Raw genomic sequence first — 26477 nt, forward strand, 5'->3', positions numbered from 1 at the left:
GTAAAGACGATCGGCTGCCATGCTTTGGTCGTCTCGATGGGGCCTCTTCGGGCTTCTTGAGTTGTATACGACTACAGCGGCACGATCTGACTATCTTACTATATTGGGGCACGACCACATCTGCCGGGCAGGTAGATGTGGTCGAGTGTCAGTATGGGCTCTGTATGCCATGGAAAAAAAAAAGAGGGGGGAGGAATCACGAGCCCGGTGTTCCACCCCTTGGCTACGGCACTGGTTTCGTTTAGTGCCATTTAATATGTACAAAGACCTTCCCCCCCTTTTTTTTATTTGCTGTATTGCGCATAAGGTGGTTAGTATACTCATACAATAAAAAGCCGGTGTTATACGCTGACATAGCCTGCATGTTTGCACAACTTCAAGAAGTAAATCTGGAATGAAATACGGCAGCCGTATTATGCACGAGTCACAACGCTGAAATGTGCGCTTGTGTAAACGAAGAAGCACGCTCGCTCAGGGCGCTTTCGGTATCTATTACAAAAGAAGACGCGTTTAGGCTGATAACATGAGCTTGACTTCGTGCGTGTTATCAACGTGTCTTTGCCCAGCCTTGGCACCACTGCTGTGAAGCTGCGTTACTTTTTCACGCCTTTGTGTGGTTCTGCGAGCGTTAGCTAACGTCGCTCGCATTCATGCATGACTCGCCGTCATGGCTGTGCACTGCACCTCGATTCATTTCCACTTATGCCGTAATTATTGCACGACAATCAAAACATGCAAGTAAGGCTCCCTCACTTACTTACATTGTCGGTCGGTTTATGTTTTTTCTAACAAAAGAAGGAAGCTCTTTATCAACCCACCATATACTCTGTCTTTAGGACCTCTAAATTCTAAGCAAAACGGTGTTTTTCGTTCTCACAATACAATTTTTCCCGTAGATTAGGTATAAAGTTGCCTTCGACTATCCACATTTAAGATAATGCAAAACTGGTAGGACATAAACGCAGAAATATTGCATGAATTGTGTCCCACTGCATTTTTGCGCAATAAATCTGGATATACGTAGTCGTTTTACATCTTGTTCGCTGTGTCAGATATGCAAATGCATGGCAATATCCTGCGCTCGGAAAAGTTGGTCACGCATTACTTTCCGAGTGTCTTCCGTTTCGGCCGAAGAGGACGGTGACGCTGGCCACTTTTGCGCTGCGCGGCTTCGGGAACCTCTGCTCGGTGGGCATCACATTGGGCGCCTTCGGAACACTCTGCTCGGTGCGGCTGTCCGCCCTCGCCGGACTCGAATTCCGTGCCACGTGGGCCGGCTGCACAGCGTTAATTTTCAACGCCTGTGTCGTCGGTGCCGTTTTCTACTTTTGTCTTTCACATTTCAACACTTGGAGCAAGCATTAGCGCTGCATGCATTAAAAAGAGTTATAAAACACACGAAATACATTATAAAACACAAGAAACGAGAAGACAAAACGTGCACTGTGGCATCACACTAGTTAGTAACCTCTAGTTAGTAACCACTAGTTAGTAACAATCACACTAGTTAGTAACCTTGGCGGCACTAAATAAAAAAATATCGGCATTATAAATTGTCATACATCTATACCCACTAGTGCCTCCACGATTCCGCCCACGACGTATGCGCAAATCGCTGCCATGAAACCTGCCTTGGTTCAGTCTGTGCCTCAGACCAGCTTAGCAGCACTTGCATCACGGATGGATGGATGGATGGATATGGCTGTACCCTTTAGATCGGGCGGTGGCTAGCGCCACCAAGCCGTAATACTTAATAAACCAAAAACTAGATTTTTTTTTTCCTTTTAAAAAATGAGGTTGAGGATTCGTACTTTGCAGTGAGGGGTTTAAATTTCACTCGCGCCTTGACTTTAGCCACCAATCAGATAACCTCCTTCTAGTCAATTCTACCCGCCTAAAGTCTATTTTGCCCTTCCTGTCCCTAAACCCAAGTGCTTTGAAAAACTCTGCGCCATCATCCTGAACTATAAAGCGAAGCTCTTTACAGAACATTGTCAAGTGTTCGGCAGTTTCTTCTTCCTCTCCACACGCACTGCATACCATGTCTACCCCTTCGTATTTGGCCCGATATGTCTTTGTTCGCAATACTCCCGTCCTGGCCTCAAGCAGTAGAGAACTACCTCGGGTATTATCATAGATCCTTTCCTTGGCAATTTCCTGCTTAAAAGTACGATAGACCTCTAGTGCGGACTTCTTAATCATGCCAAATCACGGATGGATGGATGGATGGATGGATGTGGCTGTACTCTTTAGATCGGGCGGCGGCTAACGCCACCTAGCCATAATACTTAGTGAACTAACCATTACATTTATCTTTTTTTTCCTTTAAATAATGAAGTTGAGGATTCGTACTTCGCAGTGAAGGGTTTAATTTTCACTCGTGCCTTGACTTTAGCCACCAATCAGATAACCTCCTTCTAGTTAAGTCTACCCGCTTAAAGTCTATTTTGCCCTCACTGTCCCTAAATCCCAGTGCTTTGAAAAACTCTGCGCCATCATCCTGAACTATAGGGTGAAGCCCTTTACAGAACATTATCAAGTGTTCGGCAGTTTCTTCTTCCTCTCCACACGCACTGCATACTGTGTCGACCCCTTCGTATTTGGCCCGATATGTCTTGGTTCGCAGTACTCCCGTCCTGGCCTCAAACAGTAGAGAACTACCCCGAGTATTATCATAGATCCTTTCCTTGGCAATTTCCTGCTTAAAAGTTCGATAGATCTCTAGTGCGGACTTCTTAATCATGCCCATCCTCCACATGTCAGTCTTCGTTTCCTTCACTTTTTTCTTAACCGATAGTTCTTTTTGGTTTGGCCACCTGCTGTTTTCTAAGTATTTACCAGTCAACTTCCTGGTTCGCTTCCTCCATTTTGTATCGACTTTCTTCATGTACAAGTAGCTGAAAACCTTCCTAGCCCAACGCTCTTCCCCCATTTCTCTCAATCGCTTCTCAAATTTTATCTTGCTGCTAGCTTCCCTGCCCTCAAATGATGTCCATCCCATATCACCTTGTACTCCCTGATTTGGTGTATTCCCGTGAGCTCCTAAAGCAAGCCTACCTATTCCACGTTGCTTAATTTCTAATCTTGCTTGAACCTCTGATCTCATGCACAAAACCGCATTGCTGAACGTCAGCCCAGGAACCATGACCCCTTTCCATATTCCTCTCACAACATCATACCTATTGTAATTCCACAGTGCCCTATTTTTCATGACTGCTGCATTCCTGTTACTTTTAGTCGTCACGTATATTTCGTGTTCCCTCAGATGCTCGGTCCCATTGCTTATCCATACGCCCAGATATTTGTATTTATCTGTTATCTCTAGCGTGACCTCCTGTATTCTAAGCTGACTACCTTCGTTGTCATTGAAAATCATGATTGCTGATTTTTCCTTACTGAATCTAAAATCTAACCTATCTCCCTCATTACCGCAGATGTCCATCAATCTCTACAAATCTTCCTTGTTGTTGGCCATTAGCACTATATCATCTGCGTACATTAATGCTGGTAGTGCCTGATCAATAAGTTTTCCTTGTTTGACTAAAGAGAGGTTGAAGCCCAGTCCACTTCCCTCTAATTTTGCCTCTAATCCTTGTAGGTACATCATGAATAATAAGGGTGACAGGGGGCACCCCTGCCTAAGCCCCCGTTTTACCTCTGCAGGCTTGGATACCTGTTTTTCCCACTTTATAACTACCTTGTTACCTTTATAGACACCCTTTAAAAGATTAGTGACTACATGTTCCACGCCTAGTGTGTCCAGTATTCCCCACAATTCCTCTTGAACCACGCTATCGTACGCTAGCTGACATTTTACGCCACCTGGTGCTATTCTGGCGCAATATGTTATTATTGTAACATTCGGAGCCGTATCTCACAATATTGTAGCAAACGTCAGCCGGACAAGCACTGAGAATATATGTGCTCACTACTTTAGGCCCCCTTTTTACTCATGTTCTTTTAAATGAGGCAAGTCTTACTCTGCCAGTAGAGGAATCGTATAAAGGCTCCTATAGGAATCTTGACACAGTACGAAAATTGTTTTTACTGATGATTAACAGCAACAAAACAAAGTTGTCCGCCACGGTGTTATAGCGGTTACGCTGCTGGGCTGCTGATCGCGGGTAAACTCCCGGCAGCGGCGTCCACATTTCGACGGAGGCGAAATACTGTATAGAGGCTCGCGTTCTGTGCGAAATCAGTGCACGTTAAAGAACGCCAGATGATCACAATTTCCGAAGCCCTCCACTACGGCGTCTCTCATGTCCTTTCTGCGAAACCTCGCGCATAGGAGGAGTTGTGTGAGTGACGGCTCTGACGTCATAATTATTGCGAATATGGCCGACGAATACAACTGATCTTCACTGTTTACCTGTTCCTGACAACCCTTGTTCAGTTTGACGAGATCACAGGCCTCCAACGTTTGGTGCTCGTGGAGAAGTGGGGCCCACACCATCCTCGTCCGTCGCCTGCGGAGCTCGGGTCAGTTTTACTATAAAGGTGCTGTATTCGTAGGATTGATTCGACGGGTTATCGGGCGCACTCTCTCTTCAGGTATATTACGAGGTCGTACGGTCTGTGCTTGTGAATTCGGTTCTTCGCTTCCCGTGCGGGCAAATGGAGTAAATTGCTCGCACGCCTCGACACGATTCCTACCAAATATTTGTCTTCACTTAGCCTAGAGCCTTTTTACAAAAACAGGCTCTTCTTCAATTGAGCAACAAAACTGTCTTTCGAAGCGTCGTTTAGGAAGTAATCGAATTCGCACGACTCGCTCAGCAGCTTCAATTCAATCAAATGCTGCCACTCACTCGTTCTCTTGCTGTACTCTGCAGTTAAATGAGGACAATGACAAGGCCGATTTTTCTCTTATTACCCTTTACCGAAATCGGCACGATCACCAGGCGCTTGGTAAACAAAAAAAAAAAACGTGCGAAAAGAGAAAATGCTGCCACCTTGAAGTTGCCGCACCAATCGCGAAAGATCTTGACGGCGTATCCTAGGAACTACGTCATTCCTAATGGGTGAAAATTGCGCACAGTCTCAACAGCAAAAGATTGGCAGAAGCGACCGGTTGCCGGAGCGACAAGATTGCGACATGTGGCACTGACATGAGCGCGCCAATATCTAGAGTGCCAAGCACACTTCATAATACAAAGCAGGGGTGGCTGGCGGAAAGCACAACGTATACATACAGCTTCTTCGCAGCAAATGCGATAAAGTTGCAGTTGCTCGCAACCCCAGTAAAAAAAAAAAATGATGCGCATAGCCACGCCTGCCGATGAGCAATACGAACAAGCGTTTCTTTTCAGATACGGCTTTTCGGACGGGCCAACAACAAGATGAGCTGCTTTCCGCGAGCCCACCAGGCACCACTGCTTTGGAAAATGGAATGTGTTTGGCAGTTCTCGCTATCGGCGGCTCAGGTGAAACAGCTCTGTGCGTTGCGATTTTTCGGCTCCGGTCACTGGTCGCTTGCGCTAATCTTTTTTCCGTTGCAACGGCCCGTTTCCTTCTGAGACAACGGATTTCAGACCGCTTCGTTTGAAAAATTTGTCCGAAATACGAAAAAACACGCTTTCAAATTTGTGACGGTGCGCTCAGATATTTGCGCGAGATTTATGGACGGATTTTCTGCTTTTTTTATCTATGTTCCTGAAATCAACGACATTGGAGTTTTCAGAATAAAATTCATCAGTCCAAACCAACTCATTGTTTCTATTTCGTGTTTTTTTTCAACCTGAACTATTCCGCGACAACCATCCATTTCGGCGCGCAGCGAGCCTTGAGAACCTTAACATGGTCTCGATAATCCTTTGTTAAAGAGACAGAGCGTACAAACTCGTACAAACAAGTCAAGACAGTCACAAACCATACAATCGCCCTGGCTCTCTTAACATGAATACCAACTAACTAGCCCAGCTCTCTCTCATCATAACCCTCGTAAGCGTGTCGTTGATGCGTTTGCTTCCCGTCGTCGTTACAGAGATCGAAACCTTCAACTCACCTGTCTGGCTCGGTGGTTCGAAGCACTCGACGCACGACTTGAAGTCTTCGACGAATTTTAAGACCTTGTGAGGCATGTCACCGTTTTCCGCCGGTATATGGAGGTCCTGCAATTCGACGGCAATCCCATCTTCGTGGCCATTAATTGCGGCCTCGGCAGGCATTGCGCAACACGGCGGATCGCACATGAACCAGGGTTAATAGCGAGGAAAGAATGAACGGAAGCTGGCCGACGAAAGCCCCGTCGCAAACGCGCGCATTGACTGACACAGCAAACACAGCCGCGCCTTGTGCGTGACAAGTGCGTAGGCAATTCCTTCCACTGCAACACAGCGGCCAACGGCGCGATTCGAAACAAAGTCGTTTCGCGGAATGACGTGACGTTCTTTTCGCGCACTTTCCCCTCACCATAATCTGCTCGCTTGATCTGCGAGCCACCGTAATCTATACAGGACCCAAACGCGCGATATGGTAAACAGCTAGGCAGCGATTCCTCGGTGAAGCCTGCCGACTTGTTATAGCATATTCGAAGCCAGTCGGAGGAGCCAAACGGATATGACATAGTTTCAGATCTTACCGAAAGGCGACAGTGTTCAGTGCCGGGGCAAGATATTCGGCAAAAATTTCGGATACAATAAAAGCTCGTTATTTCTACACTGGGTAATTCGAAAAAATTCGGACGTGCTTTCTTGTCTCAGCCAGCTTTTGCGTATAGTTTAATGACTTCCAACTCTCGCGTATTCGGTCATATTTGGCCATAACAAAGTTGATTCGGATGATCTTTAAGGCGTGCCGAACGCGAAGCGCCGCAAATGTGAGATGCGATGGCAATAAAACGGCGTTTGCAACGGCCGTGCTCCTTCGGAGAGGCGTGACCGCCATCCACATTCGTGTTGATGGTGCGCAATAACGTATAGGTTCAAAGCTCGTTTTGAATTGAGGCTCGCCTGAAGCCACGTACACAGGGCTTTTGCAGTGCTCTTGTGTGAATTAATTACTGAATTTACGTACTTCTCAAGAAAATGAAAGCGCATTGATTCAAGTGCCCGTTTATTTGACGCTTTCATGATTCATTCGATAAGTGGGTATTCGGTTATCTCGGACGTGAAATCCGAATTAGCGAGCTTTTACTGTATTGTGTAACGTCCTTGGAAGGCCCTCTGTTTGAAAACATATATAAATGCGTTGCCAATAATTCGATTGCTTGTCTCTGTTTTCAGGCAGCATTATCGACTGTGTTCCCACAAAGAGCAACATCGTGAACTTGATTCCAACCGCAAGGGAGCACCCGCAAGGCGTGTTGACAACTGTCCGTCAACCCGCGTTAATATTTCGAATATTTTAATACTGTGCGGTTATTTTCTGCTTATTGTCCCATGAAAAGAGATGTGCTCTTTTTATCAATGATTTGCGTGATTATGTTTCCGAGTTTCGAATGTACCGTACGGGGATATCATTCTTACGAAATAAAAGTTTCCTTGCAAGGCAACTAGCACAGTTGTTGAAATCTCTTCCATATCGCATAAACGACGAAAAAAAAAGAAAACACTTAAGGGATCGTTTTTCTACGTTGCAAACAGCCATAATTAAAACCTACCGACTATGAGGTTAAGACAGGCGCCGGAGTATGATAAGGCACATATGGTGGTTTTGGGACGTTAAATCCCACATATCAATCGGAGTATAAGGCAGGCGCCGGAGTATCAAACTCGCATCAGCTAGTGCTCCACAGTCACGATATTTATAGCCCCGCAAGGACAATAAAGAATGCTAAGGTTAGCTATATAGTGTTGCCATTTATATATGAGAAGGCCTTTTTCCCATATCAATACGTATCATTTTTTGGAGGGCACTTCGCGTCATGGTTCTATGAACATATCGGTACTGACCTCCAGAATTAATAAATTCTGGACGCCGAATCTTAACGATTGTCCGTGTTCAACGGATATGTTTCGAACACGTGGTGACTGCATGTGGTGCCTCGCGAAAAAAAATTTTTAGATCAGTCACATCTGTGCAGCTCATTAAAATAACGAAACTATGGGACGAAGAAAGTCGTATGTGGGCCAGGTTGCACGTTAATGAAAACCAGCAGATAATGAAGCCACGGAGGGCGCCAGGGGTAGCCCCCTCCCCCCACAAAAATTAGGCTGGAGGAGGGTGTTTTACCGAAAATAGTAAACATCGGTGTTTTCCCGTCAAGGTGTTTGGCGGGTGGACGCCACCTGAAAAAAATTTCCTGGATCCGAGCCTGACGCCTTGAAGTTATGCAGGACAGTACTTGTACGGTTTTAAATGTATTGCGATAACTTCGATGTAGATGTGAAGAATGTTGAGGGGACGAAAAGAGAAATTGCCGCCGACAGGGGCCGAACGTGCCACATTACGATTACGAACCCTGTTCTCTTACTAATTAAGTTAAGGCGGCGGATAATCTGTTAGATTGTCACATAAAAACGAGACGATTGTTTGTCACATTGGCGGCAACGAGGATTCCTTTGCAGCGGTTCTGCTCAACAGACCAGACCAGCAAGAGATCATCAGTCAAGCCCTTGATGCTGCCGTGTCTCCGAGGGTTCCGGCCGACGGCTAGGGTTGTCTGGCAATGCATGGCGTGAATGATTTTTCTATAGCTTTTGTTCTCCCTTCCACATCATGAGTGCGTACAGAAAGGAGCCCCCTGTTCCGCGCGTGTCTCAAAGGCAGTTTTCGAATTGAAAAAAAAATACAGCAGCGTTGCGTAACAGATAATACGCTCAAGCTCATCCGAGATCTGCATACCGCCATCGGTAAACGATGCATATAAGTAGCACGCTGTATAACTGTGTCGGCGCATGCAATTAAGGCGCGTTGTAAAGTGAGCTCGCCATAGCGGCCCGCTGCCGAGCGATGGGTCGCTGTTTTGACTTATTCTTCGATGTATCCAAGGCAAACCCACTTCAGCAGAGCGCATTCAGTTACTCGAAAAAGCGGCGAGTCGGGACGCCATGGCGCTCTTGAGCACGTCAACGCACCGATCCCGTATATACGCACATTCCCAGCGTAAAGAAAATACACGAAATGCACGGTAGGATGATGCTTGAACAAGCTCGACAAGTCCAAGCTTGCGTATGAACGTGTTGAGATGTTTGGGAACAATGCAAGAAATGCGTACCGACCGTCCAGGTGTGTCAGATCGGCGACGCTAGGTCAGGCCCACAGAAGAGCTCCACCCGCGATGAACCACTTCTTCTCTATAACCTCTCTTTAATTCCCTAAAGCGATTTATTCTTTCATTAAAGGTGCCGTGGGATGATCAACGGCAGAAATCACTCCACGCTCCCAATGCTGTATTGTGCTCTAACCGCTCATTATATGCTAACAGCCTGGGTACTGCAATCCAAACCTCCATGTTCCTTACCAGTATGACTGCTGACTTTTTTAAACTTATCATCTTGCCACGATACAATTGTAATAGAAGCACGAGTCACTAGCGTGAGACATTTGATTGAAGGAGCATTGACAAAAAAAACAAAAATAAAAAATTCACAGCATATCCACGTCGTGAATAACGAGTGGGGCGAAGCGTCCATCCGTCTCTCTGTGTGTCTGTCCGTCCGTCCGCCCACTTTTATCACACTAGAGCGCGCATCATACAACTAAGTGGTCACATACAAGGGATGGACAGACCCAAGGCTTTAGGAGCTTCGCCCCCTTAAGACACGCGCAGGTTGCCGTTTCGTAACCACAGTGGTTCAACTCTCTCCAGAACTCAGCGTGACGAAACTATCCATGCAAGCACCGCCGTATGTCCTTTACGTGCACTTGAGCGTTGCACTGGCCCATCGCAAACGCCCATCTACTGCGCACCAACTTCAAGCACGTGTTGGTGCCACGCTGATTTTTTTCTCTTTTTTGGGGGGTTATATTCGCCAAGAGAGGAAACCAGAAACGCCCTTTGCCGAAATTCGCACCGTGTTCCCCGCGTCTTGTTACGCCGTCGTGCATTGTGGCTCGCTAGAGAGAATCCGGACTAAGTCTAGAAGAGGCGTTACAAAGACATCGATTGCGACCACGGAAAAAATTACGAGATCCAAGCAATTACTCCGGAGCCAATTGCTGGCCTCCGTTGCTTTTCAGAGGCCCACGCAACATCGTAACCGTAAACCATCGAGACAGCCGTCACGTGGCAATGCACAATTTTCTCTCGGCCGCATTTCGTTTATCAGACACTGAGACGCCCACAAAACGCCACATAACATTCCTACAAATAGCGCCGCTCAATAGAGAACCAGCATTGGAGTTTTCACATTGAGGGCAGCGCAGCCCTGCGAAGCGCACATACTCAGTCACTGCGGCGGAAAAGAGCGGCCCAAAGAGGTTTTAAAAGACTCTGCAGTGGAAGCTGCGCAACGCTGCGATGGAGCGCCGGCGTCAACGCCGCCGCCAGTGTAAGCGTTGGTGCCCGCTGCTTCGCGTTCACACACAGTTCCCTTTAGCGGGAGGTGGTGTTATTTTTTATATTTTTATCTGCTCATATAAATTTTACACATGTCACTTCCGTGACGGAAAGGATCGTCAGTGAAGTCTTGACGAACCCTGACATAAAACTCTTTTTTACGTCAAACACACTACCGCTGAGGACGGGCCCCTTGCCACCCCTACCCTTGCTTCTGGACTGCTGCTTCTGTTGATGACGACCGTTCCACTGCTCAATTAATCTTTCCTCTTCTCTCCACTTTTCTCCCTTTTCCCTTCCCCGAAGGCACTACGCTGTGCTCCCGACCGGGTTGCAGAAATTAGGTGCCTTTTCTCATCTTCTAACCACTACGTCAAACACAATAGTTATATGAAGCCAGAGCTGGCTGTCTGAAGACAAAAAACACGACAGAGGAAATATGAAAGTGGCATTCTTGGCATGTTGACAGTTCATTTTACTTCGTTCACTAGAAACAACCACACCAAGGCAGCACAGAGACTGCATGCGTGCATGTGGCTTCTTTGTGTCATTCTAGTGCCCTATTACAGTTCTTAAAAATGCTTTAAATAGTTACATCAGAAGTGCATATGTTGAAAGCGCAATGGATAAACCATTCAACACATTATTTTGGAATACCAGAATATTTGCACAAGACATCTAAAAGGTACACATCTTTCAGAGCTTCCAAGCAGATCGTATTTGGTCATGGCCAATACAAGCAACACATGCCTAAAACACTAGTGCAAAGAAAAGTTATATACGTCCTTGAATAAATAACTGCTGGGGTTTAACGTCTCAAAATTACGATAAGATTATGAGAGACGCCGTACTGGAGAACGCAAGAAATTTCAACCCCTTGGGTTCCTTTAATTTGCACCTTATGGCGAATTCCATTGGGAAAGCAGCAGCACTCAAAAGCACGCCTAAAGTGCTCTCTTCAGAGCCGGCGTGTTTCAGTGGTCGAACAGGTGCAGGAGCAATGTCATCCATTGGTAAAGCGAGAGTGCTTTTGCTGTGCCGAGAGCAGCCAGGAGCAGTTTGCAGTGTTCTCGCCTGAAAAGCTGAGTAGGCGCAGTACAACGAGCCATGTGGTCCTTGAACGTCACAGCCTCCAAATTTTTCTTCAGCCGGCGAGCGTGGCAGCAGTGGTAGCAACCATGTGTAGTTTGACACCACTGTTTTGTACGAATGGCTACGATGAGAGCTGGACGTTTGCCGAATGAGTCACAGCACAAGCATACTAGGCATTAGGAAAATGAGGAATACGTGACTGACCGATTTCCCACGTATTTTGCTGCTACCCCACAAAGAATATGCCGAGGCTTGGAATGTTTCAGTCGCATGGTCTCCCTACTCGTTACCTTCTCACCTGCCCTCCAGGAGCACGGCGCATTCCAGTGGCAAGTTGAGTGGCCCTGCTCTCAGTGCTGTTACGCCTGCGAGTCCACACCGAACGTCAATGCATCTGCAAAGGCGATCTGCGTCAAGGCCAGCGGTCGAACCCGCCTGACGCGATCAACTCAACGACGTCATCAAGCGGCGGCGCCGGTCTGTCACGCAACGCACAGCGAGCTCCCTCAGTCTACAAGCCCGTTGAAGCAATCGGCGCCTTCCAGTCTGGCGAGTCTTACGCAATGCGCGGGGGCGTCACTCATCCTTGGGTGCAACCACGCGCAGCGGCTCCGGATTTGAAGAGCATGACGCGGTCCAGCAGCGGGCCACATAGGAGAATTCTGACATCACGCCTAGCGGCACTTCTGGTTGCACGTTGGTGACTCAAAGGATCCACCCGGTGCCTATGAAAAAAGGCCCTGCGGCGCGTCGCCGGCAATAGACCTATGTGTCAGAGAAGCCTCTCGTTGCTTCGAGCCCCTTTCGCAGTCGGCGCGCCCGGTGTCCTAGGCAGCGGCGAGTTTCGTGGCGCCCTTCGTAACCTCGTCGGCGGTGCGCTTCGTAACAGAGAGACGGATGCGTGCGAGAGAAGACATCTCAGCTCTTCGAGTCCCTAAGCTGTCGGCCCCAATGCCGAATTTGTAACGCCTCTATTTCTATGCTGTGCATAAACCTTGCCTTAATTCACCGTCGTCTCGTCCGCTCGTCTATCAGCTCTACGCAGAAGCAGTCGCGAGCTGAGTAACACACGCTACCAAACGGCTGGTGACCTTGGAGGCGGAGTTCGGAGCAGTGGCGCCTTCCCGACCGTGTTGGCGTCGCGCCTTCGTAACAGTGCTCTGCCCCCACCACCTCAGAGCCCTGCCCCTATACTCCTGTTCTCTCAATGTAATTCGCCATAAATCTAAGTACACGGGCCTAAAGCACTTCTAGCACCAAAAATGCGGCCACTGCAGCCACGATTCGATCCCACGACCTTGAAATGAGCAGTTTGTCATTGAAAAGATATGCTGATAAGAACCCTTATTGTCAATAATAACAGTTGCTGAGTTTTTATGAGCCAAAATGACAATATGGTTCCACGGCATGAGGGGGGGGGGGGGGGGGGTCAACTTGACCTGGTAAACATCCTTTGCATTTTGACCACATCGAAATGCTGTCGCATCCTTGAGCTTAACAGGGCCGTGGTGGGCAGTCATCATATAATTTGGCAAAAAATAAAAAGCCTTCGAAAAGACGTGCAGAATCAGTAAGCCTGAAGGAGAATCAACATCACTGGCTTTATTGTTCAAACACAAAATAAACTAAACTATTTGCCAATGCACTGGCACACACCATGCTGTTCCCACTACTCGGGAGGTGACATTGTGAAATGCCACAGTGCCACATACAAACATAAAAGCAGATTAAATAAAGCCTTTTAACGTACATTGCATAACTTGTAACAAATTTTCAATGCAAGCACTTATTTGATAAATAACTTGAACAGTACAAAACTATAAAATAGCACGCATTTTCAACAGCTTAAATCATACAATGTGCTCTTTACTGCCTGTTATACATTACTGAAACAGGAAAGTTTCCATTTAGCACAACTTGTGAGGTCTACGCTGTGCTTGTATCAGTCTGCTTTCAAATATTGCTCTTCAAGTGCTCCATTTAATCATGCTGCTCCGATGCCTAAAATTATTAGGCAAATGTATTCCTATTTCCACTCGGTGGTCCAAAAATGCACAAGCATCGTTGGTACTTAGTGACACTTTCATGCACGTATCATTGTAAAGCTGATTGAATGGATCACAAGTGTTGCAATATGAAGGTGATACATACCATGCTTCCAGCAATCAAGCACTGACAAAATGGCAAAGTGCAAATTTAGAATAAGTGCTGTTACAACTGGCACGAGAAATGTGTTGCCCATCTATAACTGTGCACTTATGGTTGAACATTCCACCTGATATACCAATGCATACTACCACTTTGATAAAAAAGAAAGAAAAATGTCTGCTCTGTATACATGGATGCATCGTTAAGATTTGGCACAAGCTAGGAAAAACATACAATCTGCATTTTATATTTATGCAGAAATGCTGTATGAACCCAACACACAGTGTTACAGCATTTCTTCTATAACTTTCATTAAAATTAACTGGTTTGGCAAAACATCAGCTCGCTTCTGTTGAGCCTACTAATCCATATATGCAGTCATGAAAGTCTTAAGTAGTAGGGTACACTTATAAAAAAGAACAGAAAAATATTCAATAACTAAACATGAGGGCATAAGAAACACACTGTACTTCCGGGTGATTTATTCATGCTGAGCCCGAGCGAACTAAACAGCCTCGAAACATTTGGCAGCAACCAATAATCAATAGAAACCCAATACCTTGAAAATTAGAGACAAATCACTTAAAAAAATGCTGTATAGGTAATCTAATTGGAATTGTGCACCTGCACCGACAAAGACTATTTGCTTTCCTATGGAATGATAACCTACTGCTCTGAGGACTTTGAGAATGAGAGATTCGTAGACCTGGAGGTTGCAACGGAAAAGGGAACTCGAAGACATTCCTGCTTATTGTACCTCGGCCATGTCAGAGACTGCTCTAAAAGTTTGCCAGTAAATATTTGCATGCTGGAAACCATACCCATACAGGCAACTGCACGTGCACACGCGTGATTACAGGACAAACTGTGCTGTGTTTCGCAGCAGAGAATGACTCCTTTTAAACCTTCACCACTTGATACTGACGTGCTGTGGCCAAGTTGCCCTAAACACCGTTCTTCTGCGGGATAGACTTTTAGAGAATTGAAATAGGCAATGCTTCGTTTGCACTAAGACACTGTTGATGTCCTGCGAAGCCTAAAAGAACGCCGTATTGAAGGCGTACGCTGTAGTACGATGTGTGTACGTGTTGTCAAACTCGAGTGCGTCATGCAGACTACACGCAGACACAGGACACACGAAAATGCGGTGGAAGTGCCACTTTAATTAAAAGCAGTACACTCTTAGAGAGGGCTTGGTGGAGTAAATCTTGTAAAAAACTAATTTCTTAAAGATTTTGAGACTAAGAACAACAAGCAATACCAGGCTGAGGTGAGCACGAGTCAGTGCCTGCATTGACTGAAAACTGGCATCGAGAACCACGCCTCCCAATGGGCTCATTTACACATTGCTTTCCTTCATAATTTCAGTGCATTTCTTAATTTTTTAAAACTAAATATTCCTATTTTGCCATTTTCATAAGTTGTGAATGCAAGTGTTCCCACCAGAAGTGCTTTTGAAGCGCAGTCACTGGTCTTTGTTGTTAGCATCTTGCACATGTTTCGAAACATGAAATAGTGCTCTTTCTTCTCAAGATCACTCCATTGAAAGTAGTTGGACCTAGGTGTAACTTTCATTTAAAAGTGTCTGAGTGATCATAATGAAAATTACTGAGGCTATAGTGAAATCCTTTCCATACAGTCTTCACCTTAAATTTTTAACAAGTGTTTGAGTTGCAGTACAAGAAAAATAATGTTTCACTGCAAGGGGAAAGCAATGGCTGAGATAGCAATAAGTTACCATGTTATAAGAAGTAAGGCTAGCAACTAACTCTTTTGGGTTCGATTTCGCTTAACTTCGATGAAATGCTCTCCAGGGAGTGAAGTGGTTTTTGTGCAGTCTGTCACCTCATTGTGAAGTACTAACTCGTAAGAGCAAAGCACGAGGGTATATGAACCGTCCACAAGCGTCTAATGAGACAGTGCTCGCAACAACAACCTTACAATGAAATTGCGCATGTTTTCTAAGCTGGTGCTCATTAATTATCAACACAATTAACTGGATTTATTAATTGATAACCAAGTTTTACAACCAATCTTGGGCAATCTGCATCAAGCATTTCCGTAAAAAGCTTTAAAAAACAACAAGGGGTTTTTCCCTCCCATCAGCAGGGCCATCAGTGCTCAAAGGGTCTGGAAAAGCAGTCACAAATGGATGACCCCTTTTCTATGGGCTACATTCACATACGATGAGAAAAGGGATGTTCAGTGGTGAACGAATGATGTTTTCCTTGTACAGTGAAAGGTTCTCAAAGTGCTCAACATGATCCCATTTTGCCATTTATACCAACCGTCGCCTAACCTCAGTACTCTATAGTTATATACATGCTTTTCCCCATTATTCAACAGAAGGGTCCTTCTATCCAGGAATAGTTGGCATAACATTCCTACACTGTCAAGGCACCATGAGTTTGCTCCCAGTTTGACAGATGCTTTCCTTTCAACTGTACCTAAAGCACAACATCATTTCCCAACATGGCGAATTGCCTATTTTCTCCAATGTGAGCCACTGTTTATAATACTCTTATACAAAAAAAAATGCTAAATCATTACACTGCTAGGGTCTGTGCAGTCTACTGGGGATAGAACGCTGCCAGTCCTCAAAACATGTGCTTAATGGGCCAAACTGAAGGCAAGATACACGTCTTGGAATAGCATCCCTATGAATTTCACCTGACACTTTAAAATTACGCAGACATTTGAACACTGGTGCAACTGTACTACACCTTTGATAATTCACAGTTAAAAAGTGACTAAAATGACACACTTATAAAAATGATGTTTTGTCAACACATCGTTACCACCCAATATCAGTTCACAAACTGACACTGGATATAGGATGATTACAAAACTAAATAAATGCACACAAAAATCAGCAAGACAGACTGTACTGCATTTTACTATGCAAAAGCAGCGTGGAAAATATTGTAAAAAGAAAAATAAGCATGCTATAACCAGACACGGGTGCTGCTAGCACACTGAATGTCACACAATAGATATAAATGAAATGCTATTAAAAAAAGAAAGAAAAAGCCTGTTAATAGAAATGCCTAATAATACTGGCTGAACAAAAAAAGAAGAACTTTTAAACATACTATCATAATCATTCAACTACCCATAAGCCTGGGCTATAAGAAACAAGCGAGAGCATTATATTAAGCTATAAAGCGCCAATACTCTTTTAAAAACAAGTAACTGGCTAATATTGCAAAAATTAAATATGCCTTAAACAGTGCGCAGACTCGCACCATGGCCTGTTTTCTTTCTGATCCGTAATCATAAATCAACCCGCCCAAACGCGCACCCTCAACTTTTCAGTCTAAAATTTTCAGAGATGTTTGCCGAATTAGCGTTGTTCCAACCGGTCGAATTTATAAGTGAAAGTAAAAGCATGCAACAGCGTGCTGAATTCAAGGTTCTCCAAGGGGTTGGCTACAACTTCAACATTAAAAAGACATTGTATGCATTAATACACAAAAGCACAAGTATTCATCACACAAACAATAGCTCTCTCTCTCTCTCATAAACTAAGTGCAATCCAGTTCAGCAAAGTCCAAAAACAAAAAATAAGGCCGTAGCTTCTTCGTGTGAAGAGGATAATCAGGGGAACAATCGGGGAGACCACGCACCCTAGAAAGTTGGTGGTGGTCTCCTACCTGCACGGCATCGCACACAGTCTTAAAAAGATTAGTGCAAAAGTCGGTGTACAAGTTATATAAGCATCCAGAAGCCAAGCTCTTCATCGCTACAAGTTCAGTTATACCCAAGAAAAAAAAATGCAACGTAAAGCACTGGAAAAAGTACACTGACTGGACGAGCGAGGTCCTATAAAAGTCCGCTTTTGGGTGGATAACCTTACATTGGGCAAACAGGTCAATGTTTGAACCACTGCCTGCGTGAACATGCAAACAGGATGGAAAAAGGCAGTGATAGTAATTTGGCTATTCATTGCCACGAGTGTGGGTGCAAACTATTGTATGATCAGTGCACTGCTGTTTTCCAAGACGCGGATTAGCGTTATCATGAGAACTTGGAGGCAGCTCAAGCACAATTTGAGGGCAACAGTTGCTTGAGTATGACCTCAGTTTCGTTGACAGAGAAGGAAATAGCCTTCTTGAAGGGGCACTATACTTGATGGAGTGATTAGCTGATGCGTGCTGGCACACTGCACACCGGTGCCATTAGTATTTTAGTTCTGTCACATGCACATGTATATGTCTCACCTTGATAATAAATTCAGTCAGAAATTTGCACCTGTTTGTGTCTGTTTCGTCCTTTGACCAGGAAATTTTTGCTCAAATAGCAAGCTTGCATTATAACAAATAAACCAGCATATGAAAGATAAAGGAGGATTTACCCAATGTTTCTTTTTAATCTATACAAAACAAGCCAGTTTAGATGAACAGTAATCAGAATCCATCAAAAAAACATAAAGTCCCCTAGTCAAACACTGAAATAATCGCTGCATTGACTGGAAAAACACTGATGTAAAGTTCAAGCAGCAGAATCTAATGACACTGCTATTGGACTCCATATTTATACAGATGGCACAATGAATATGACTGAGAGAAAGCTGCCGACAACTGCACCCATTCATCATTGATGATATTTTGACATAAAAATCTAGCAAGGTTCAGCACGATCAAGGAGCTCGTACAAGTCCCAACACACCTCTGCATTCTTTTGTGCTTTGGTCAGAGGCTGCAACTTGTTACCTGCCAACAGTATTTTTATTGCACGTATCTCAAGTCTGCAGGCTTGCACGGCTAATGCTCCCAGAGAACAAAATGCACATAAATAGCTGGAAAAGTGGACGAAAAAGCTATCTCCATCACTGCACAATTTGGTAGAACATTGCACACATAATTCGAAAGTTGTGGGTGCGAATCCCACCGAACCGAAAGTTGTTTTTGTTTCGTCAGCTTTATTTCTTTTTATTTATGCCCTAATCATTACATTACAGCTAAAAAAAAAAGAATAACTAATAATGTCATCTGCACTTTCCCTGGCTAAAATGTCAGTTAGTTTCACTGGTTCAGTTCAGGGAAGCTATCACCCCATGTAGAGTCGTTTTTGCTTCATGGCGCACATGTGTCCGGCGGATCAGCTTAAGCCTAAACACAGCCGAGTGAGAGGTGGCACTGCGCCTGCATGGTGACGACAGCAGCAGATCCACCACCACGTGGTTACGACAACTTACAATTCGGTTCCCTTCATGCGAGTACAATGATGCCAAAATTGCATTCGAGATACGTGTATGTATTAAGTTCTTTGTGTACTGTACTTGCATTATATTTGGATTCTTTGTCTTAATGATAGCTATTCCTTCAGCTGGCAAGCTTGGCGTTATGTAAAAGGAGATAATCAGTTTGTTCCACAACAATGGCTCGCCCAGAAAACGAGTCACCTTAACGATTTTAATTTCGCACTTTGAGAGAAAAAGAAAGGAAATGCACAGATGCCTGTAGAACAGACTGGCTGTGGAATTTCATTCACCATGACAAGTGACTTTGCTTTTCATCCAATGCAGAGTGCACAACACTTTGCGGTGAAAAGCAAAACAGCGAGAAACAACGGCAAAGAATTTGGGCACCTTGCTAGCATAAATGCCTGCAGTGAAGATTGCCTCACGCGAAAGTGCAGTTCTTTTAAAGAGCTGAACCGACTGGAAGAATTCCTTCTGTAAAAAGCGCCCCAGATGACCAGTAACAATTTAAAGTGATGACAAAAAAATGGGGCCTAGTGAGAGGCTGCTCAAGAGAATACTTTTACGGAAGTCATGCAGAGTTTACTTATGGGTTTATCAGTGATTCCTGTGTTCCTGTTGTTCATCCCGTGTGTCAATCACCCCATTTTGAAATGGCCATTTTCAAGCAAAATACCAAGGTCTGCCAACAAGGTCGATGGCAATAATACATGACCTTGACACAACACCGATTGTCGTTTCAACCAAGTGTTTTTTGGCTTGAATAAATTGAAGTGCAGTACCTTAATCAATTAACAGGAATGCATTATGTGCTATCGTTTTGATAGACTTAGAGGTTGCTTTTTAATCTAAGATGTAGGCATTAACCAACTAAGCTGTGGTTTTAGAACCAATGCTGGCTTGAAAGCAAACTGATGGTTGGCTCAGTCTGGAACAATGCAACAGCACACACAAGAACTTCCTGGCAAGCAGGCCTACTTTACACTATGGCTCGCTCTTGGAAAGTTGCATGCCTAGTTTTGCACACTGCAGCGCACATTTGGTCATTGTGTAAATAACTGCTGGCTAAGCATAAAGAAATTTGAGACTTTTTTTTTCTTTCTCTGCAGCTTCTCATTATTAAGTTTTAAATAGCAGGATGCCTTGCTCAGGCATGAAATTTTTTCTTTCTTCTGGCAATTCAGTTCACACTAAGAAACATTAAAGAGAAAAGTTCTGTTCATTACAGCAAGCTACAGATGAGAACATCGAGTGAGTATCAGTACACGACAACACAGCTTCTTCGTTCACAACTTTTTGCAGCCACCATATTCATTTCACATGTAAGCCCTAAACATCACATCATCTGTTTTATCAGGTTTCATATAGATGTGCTTAGCAAATGCAAAATCACTGCAACATCAGATAGCAATTCAAATTGCAGGTCAGTGCCTCTTGTGCTATGCGACAACCCCGTCTGACATCTTTCCATTACCGTATTTACTCGCGTAATGATCGCACCCCTAAATTTTGTCGTCTAAATTCGATTTTTTTTCCCTCGCGTAATGATAGCACCCCGAACTTGCCACATCGATATGTACTGTGCCAAGTCTAGCCGATGCTCATCGCCTTTATTATCTGTCAAATGTTGCGTTAATAACTCTTCAAAACTCGCCAACCGCACACACCAAACATAGTCTCAATTTTTGCCCACCGTTGACAGAAACGAGCCATTTAGAATTGCAGTAAGGGCAAATGCCGCTTTTTCAGTGAATGCCCGCCATGTGTTTTCATGTCTGTGGCAGCTGAACGTGCCTATCATTGTTTCTGTGATCTGAAAGCAAGCATCACTATGCTAATGCCATAAATTTACTTATTTAAATGAAAGCATTCCTTATTTAGATGGAAAAAACTGTTTTGGCGCGCGTGACATACTCACAACCTCCATAACTGACGAAAAGGAGAAAAAAAAAATGCGGTCGCTTTGCTCCGTCAGCCGCCATGTTTGTTTTGACATCACGCACTATTAGAGCGGCGGCCGCCTGTTGGTCGACCTGTGTTCATCCCGCAGCAATGTTTTTTTTCCTGAGACCACATTTGTTTTTGTGTGTGTGTGTGCTTTGTGATCGTCTGTTGAAGCGCTGTTTCACCATGGGGCGGTATGCGAGCTTTACTGCCTCGTTCAAGCTGAAGGCCCTTGACTACGCGCTAGAGCAATGTCGACAAGGTGGTCGTCAAGAGCTTCAAAAAGACTGGCATTTCCAACGGGCTCGTCGGAACGGAAGATGACCCTCTGTGGGATAGTGAAGACACCGCCGGTTCCGACAGGGAATTGTGCGGCGACGACACTGACGCTTCGGAGTCTGAATGAACGTTAGCAGGTCAGAGAGGTAAAAATTAAAAGGGCAGTGTGCCATGCATGTAGCTCCTACGTAATGTGTGCATTTTATTACAAAGGTAAGCTTTAATTTACTTTTATTTTTGGTTATGTTCATGATAGCTATTGTAAAAATTCTGATTAGCGATCTTTTTGCGTTTTCAGTGCTCGGAATATTTTTTCACAGAAAATTTACACCGCGTAATGATTGCATCCCGAAGTCGGAGTAACTTTTTTTGGAAAAAAAAGTGTGATCATTATGCGAGTATATACGGTAAATCAAAGTTCAGCATTAAGAGACTTGCTGCCAAAATGAAGGCTAACAACTGTCCTCTGTGCAATAGGTAATTATTGTTACATACAAAGAAAAACACGCTAGAACTAGAATACCTTTTTTTGACATAGTATGTGCTTTTCTTTGCAATGTTTACCATCTGGTATAAGGTCACAGAATGATGGTTATTGCGACAGCTTTACAGGTCCTAAACAAGTTCAACATTCATAAACACAAAATTGCTAAAAACACCAAACTTGACTTTTCAGCAGCAGAGAAATCGTACACACAGCTGGTAGCACAATAAAGTGTCCCGTCAAAGCCAGCTTTAGACGAGTCTGTGTAACCAGGCAATGATATTTTGTAAAACTGAGAAATGCTGCTGCACTGAAAACACTCCATATGCAGCACAACACGTGATATTTTGTCGACACCAAGAGCAGCCAGGTGAGGCCTAACAGACCTTTCTAGTTAGCTGCGTAGCATCACTGCGCTTTGGCGGTGGCGGGGGCGGAATTTTGCGCCTAAACGTACCATCGTCGGCACATTCCGTACCGGGTGGGGGGAGGCAGCAGGGGTCGCGGAAACCCAGAATTTCATGCGGAGTCGCAGTTGGTTCAGAGGACAGCTGCTGCGCCACTTTCCACTTTTTCTCCATGACCCGCTGCAAGTCCTGCAAGAACACATCCGGTGGCTTGCTGCAGGTGACCGGACCAGCCGGCGACGATCGCCACGCAGATGATGAGAGTCTGGTGCTTTCGCTGCGTTTAGGTGGGGGCGGCTTTTGCCGCACCACCACGTGCTGCAAAGATGGCCTCTCTTCACTGCGGGCCACAGAACAGATGGGGTCTGCATAGATCGGGGCCGGTGGGCTGTGCGTGGGTGTAACGCTATCGGGGCTGTTTGTAGGCGTAGCCAGTTCAGAAGGGGGCGGTGGCAGTGAGTTCAAACTTGACGTGCTGGGCCAGCTCAGAACATCGCCAAGCTGCAAAGGTGGCGGTGGAGGAGGGAATGACTCGAGGCTCAGCGTGCTGCCTGCCAAATCGTTGGCACCAATGTTGGGAGCATGTTCGGGTGCCGGTGGCACGGCAACATGCCGCTCGGGACTACATGATGGAGGCCGAGCATTGCTAGGTAGACTGGTCTTCCTCGACAGTGTGGCCGAGGCGCAAATGCGCTCATCAGTCTGCGACCGGCGCAGGCTCATTCGGCCTCCTGATACTCTGCCCAAACTACCCGTGAGGCTCTTCCTTGTGTCGTAAATTCCGGCATTGTCGGGTAGATCAACGGACGACTGCTTAGCAAGCGTGCGAGTGGTGTTTGTCAGGGGGATCTTGGGTGTCATAGACGGCTTTCTCTTGATGGTTCCAACGGGTGCATCGGCATCGAAAAAGGCAATCTGCTGCTGCTCCGTTGGCGTGGCAGTGAGCTCGAGCGACACTCCGCTACACGATTCCTGCTGGGCAGAACTCGCCGTGATGGTCAAGCCTGAGTCCGCACTGCCTCTGCGCTCGGAGGATGACGGACAGGCCAGCTCTGGTGATCCGCTGTCCGGGCTCACAGCCGCCCTGGCCATAGAATTGATGGAAAAGCTACGGGCATGAGCCAGGGTCTCCAAGTCTTCCTCCACAATGTCACGCATCAGGTTGTCATAGTTCTCTTTAATTATCCGGCCATACTGAAAGAACAGAAAATGCCATCGCACACAACTTTTAGAAATGGCTCACCTTACGTTTTTTCTTCTTGATGTCGTGTAAAGCACATTTTTTGTTCCCCAGCAGAAAGCACACCTTTTAGTGTTACAAAAGCTGAAAGTGGCATGAAGGCTAGCAAAAGCGGAATTCCAAGAATTCAGCTCTGTTTTAGTTCGACTATATTTTGTGTTTTGCAAGCTTTTATTTCCTGGTATAGATGAAGTTTGAAAAAAGCTCCCTCGTACCCTAGCTCTTCAATAACTTCCTGGTCGTAAAATGCCACAGTCATTCTGCGGCAGAGGTTCTTACACTGCTGAAAAATGCTGCCGTGCAGCACCACTTGGCCACGGAGGCCATCGTTAAGCACGCACGATTCCAGCTTTGAATCAACGTATAGGTGTGCATGTGCAAAACACTTGGATGTCTCGGGCACTGACTGCCTGACTTTACAACATCAACGGCAACACAACACGAGGAGCGTGCACAGGAGCTTGTTCATTTCTTGTATAAGCGCCTTTCACAACAGAATTGCACCACAATTCATTTGTGCTGTCTATCATCCAGTTATGTCACAAAATAAATAAAGTGCCGTTTTTGTCAAGTGCTTTGGCGTGTTATGTCTTTTTTGAATGAATTAAAAACATAATGTTTCGTTTGTGCCATTTCTTTATAAGGATATAAGGACAGAGAGAGACAGAAATAGAGAGGAAAGACAGAGAGGTTAACCATGCTTGGCTCGGTTGGCTAAAGATAGAATATTTCAACTTCTCCATAGGCATTGATAGCTAGTGGATTCGGAATGAAAACACCTACTCTTGTTGTTTCTGCATTGAAACAGTGAGCAAATCAAATAAGTGCTTAGCTTACTAATGCTTTTATAAAAGGTCACTTGCTCAGACAATTGTCTGATTAGAATACCTACAGCTCTCCAACTGTGCAAGTCCTCACAACTCACATGTGCCTTAATCACTGCCACAACGGAGACAACATATATGCAGTTGCGAGATTCGTCTTACATTTATTCTACTTAAATCTTGTTGTAAAGATACTGGCTTTACTGAAAAGCTTGAAGTGCACAGGGCAGTGCGTTTTTCTGGCCTTTCACCTTTACATGTAGTCATTTTATGGAAGCAGCCAATGTAGGTTCATTAGTCTTGATGTAGATTTGAATGCTGTAATATTTGTTCAAACATTGAAAATGCTTCAATGCACATGCCCACACTACACACAGAGTTCGGCATACAGTGCCCTTGTGAGTCGACTCTGTGCCGACGCCCGAGTAATTCCATTTCCATTTAATTTGAGACGTCAAACCTTACCAATACAATAGAACCTCGCTAACTCAAAATCATTAGAGAGATGGGAATAAACAGAGCTGAAACTATGAAAAATGATTTTAAAGGAGTGCTGCAGTGCTTCAGGGGTGCCTGAAGTGCGTACATGCAGCAGGCCTAGCAGACCAAAAGCCGTGTCCTCCTACTTCTGGAGCAGCTCATATTTTCTTATGTACCATGAAACTGCCCTTCATCTCCAGTCTGTGGACGAAAACAGAAGAGATTCATTCACTTTCTACCTTGGCGATTCTGCATCCTGTCACCCAGCGCTGCAAGGTCAGCTTGTCCTCGGCACAAAGGTACTTGATGTACTTGGACGATTTTGTTTGAATTTGGGGGTGCTGCAAGAGTAAACACAAAGGGTCATGAAACATCTGATTCTCCACAGGTGCTGGGAGCAAGAATTAGAGAAATTATCTGCTAGCAAGTTGCTTATTTCAAAGTGAACAGTGACTGGAGCTAAAGAATTTTAGACATTTTACTAATCAGGTGAGAGTTATTCCACCGGAATGCGCATGTCACACAAGATCTTGACCCAGGCAGTTTGTGCCAATTCAGCTTACAACTTCCTGCCCACCACTTCGAAGCTGAACGTTGTCCAGCCGATATGCTCGCTGTATTTATTGACTCATTGTCCATGCACACAAATGCTGCATTTATGACTTTCATTGCGAGTCACCCATGAGCCATGTGTGCCAGTCATTATTAAGAAGAAGAAAACGCACTGTGAGGGTTTGCCACACAGTATCACACTGGTCAGCAGCAGACCTGCCTTCGCAGTTAGGCTTAACTAACTGCTGTTACTTTACTGATTACCTTAGCTACATTTCAAGTGAACACACCAGTAGCAGTAGGAAAGCTACAACACCCTTTGGCCAAATTGCAAGAAGAATTTCCTTGTGGCTTCGTGCTACAAATAGGTGTTTGTCTATTTCTTCTTTCTTAACTCTTCCGCCATCTAGCGGGATTCCGCAGAACTCACTTGCGATGCTAGTGTTTGTGTGCTTCAAGTTGTTGATGAATTCACTCTCCTGCTGCCAATTTCTAGCTTCTTGGTTAGCTCAATTGGTAGAGTGACCACACTGGGAAGGCCGTCAAGGTCCCGGGTTCGAACCCCGAACTCGACAACTAAAAATCTTTTCTTCCCAAGATATCCGTATGGATTTCCTTGTAGTTTTGTGCTACAAATGAGTGGTTGTCTATTTTTTTTCTTTTTTAACCCTTCCGCGACCTTGTGGGATTCCGCAGAACTCATTTGCAACGCCCCAATGCTAGCCATTCTGCGTTCCTCTAGATTAGCAAGAAAGCTAAACTTCTACCAGTACTATCTCATGTCACGCAAATACAATACCATCAACACTGCCACATCTATCATCTCCATGTTGGAAGCAGCATTTTATAGAGTCAATTCATTTGCAATGGCAGCGGAGTTTGAAAGACAACTTTGCCGCAATACAAGTATGATGAGGTGAAGCATACTGAAAATCTGATGGGGTCACTTCTAATCAGACGCTGACTGTATTTTTCTTTGGTAAGTTTGAAAAGTTTCGAATAATAAAATTTTAGTGCAAATCGAATCGAGTAACAAACACTATTTGAAAAATATTCACAATTTCAAACATTCACACACTCCTAATGAAAACAACTATACTGAGGGTCACGCTCAAAGATCTCATCAAGCAATAGCTGAGCTACACTCTAGTATTCAACTTACCTTGATTGCAAAGCCATAATCTGTAGGTGCCTTGTACTTTTTTTTCCATCCGAAGCCCACATATATGTTGTTCATCTCGAAAGTTGTAAGGCAAACCAAATCTTTGGGCAACTGTAAAGAAGTTGAATGCAGTGCAACGCTTACATTAAGACCACAGTGCATGTATCCCAGTGACAGCAGCCATCAGATTTCAAAGGGGTCAGAGGACAAAGTAATGG

At 44.9% G+C, this 26477-nt stretch overlaps 2 protein-coding genes across 4 annotated transcripts in view; both read right to left on the bottom strand.

The window, feature by feature from the left end:
- The window catches only part of LOC119184840 (parathyroid hormone/parathyroid hormone-related peptide receptor), a 288427-nt gene extending 282111 nt beyond the window's left edge, over positions 1 to 6316 (bottom strand). The window contains exon 1 of the mRNA XM_075891701.1: positions 6008 to 6316. The gene's annotated coding sequence lies outside the window, so the exon portion shown is untranslated. The remainder of the gene's footprint in view (positions 1 to 6007) is intronic.
- Positions 6317 to 13118: 6802 nt separating this feature from the next.
- The window catches only part of LOC119184856 (ras-associated and pleckstrin homology domains-containing protein 1-like), a 70415-nt gene continuing 57056 nt past the window's right edge, over positions 13119 to 26477 (bottom strand). For all 3 annotated transcript variants that reach the window (XM_075891717.1, XM_075891727.1, XM_037434070.2), the window contains 3 exons: positions 26260 to 26370; positions 24785 to 24886; positions 13119 to 23195 (listed from right to left, as the gene is read on the bottom strand). In XM_075891717.1, coding sequence (XP_075747832.1) covers positions 21972 to 23195; positions 24785 to 24886; positions 26260 to 26370 — 1437 coding nt within the window. In that variant the 3' untranslated portion in view covers positions 13119 to 21971. The remainder of the gene's footprint in view (positions 23196 to 24784; positions 24887 to 26259; positions 26371 to 26477) is intronic.

Source organism: Rhipicephalus microplus, chromosome 1, assembly GCF_043290135.1.
Source record: "Rhipicephalus microplus isolate Deutch F79 chromosome 1, USDA_Rmic, whole genome shotgun sequence".
In the NCBI taxonomy this organism is placed as follows: Eukaryota; Metazoa; Arthropoda; class Arachnida; order Ixodida; family Ixodidae; genus Rhipicephalus; species Rhipicephalus microplus.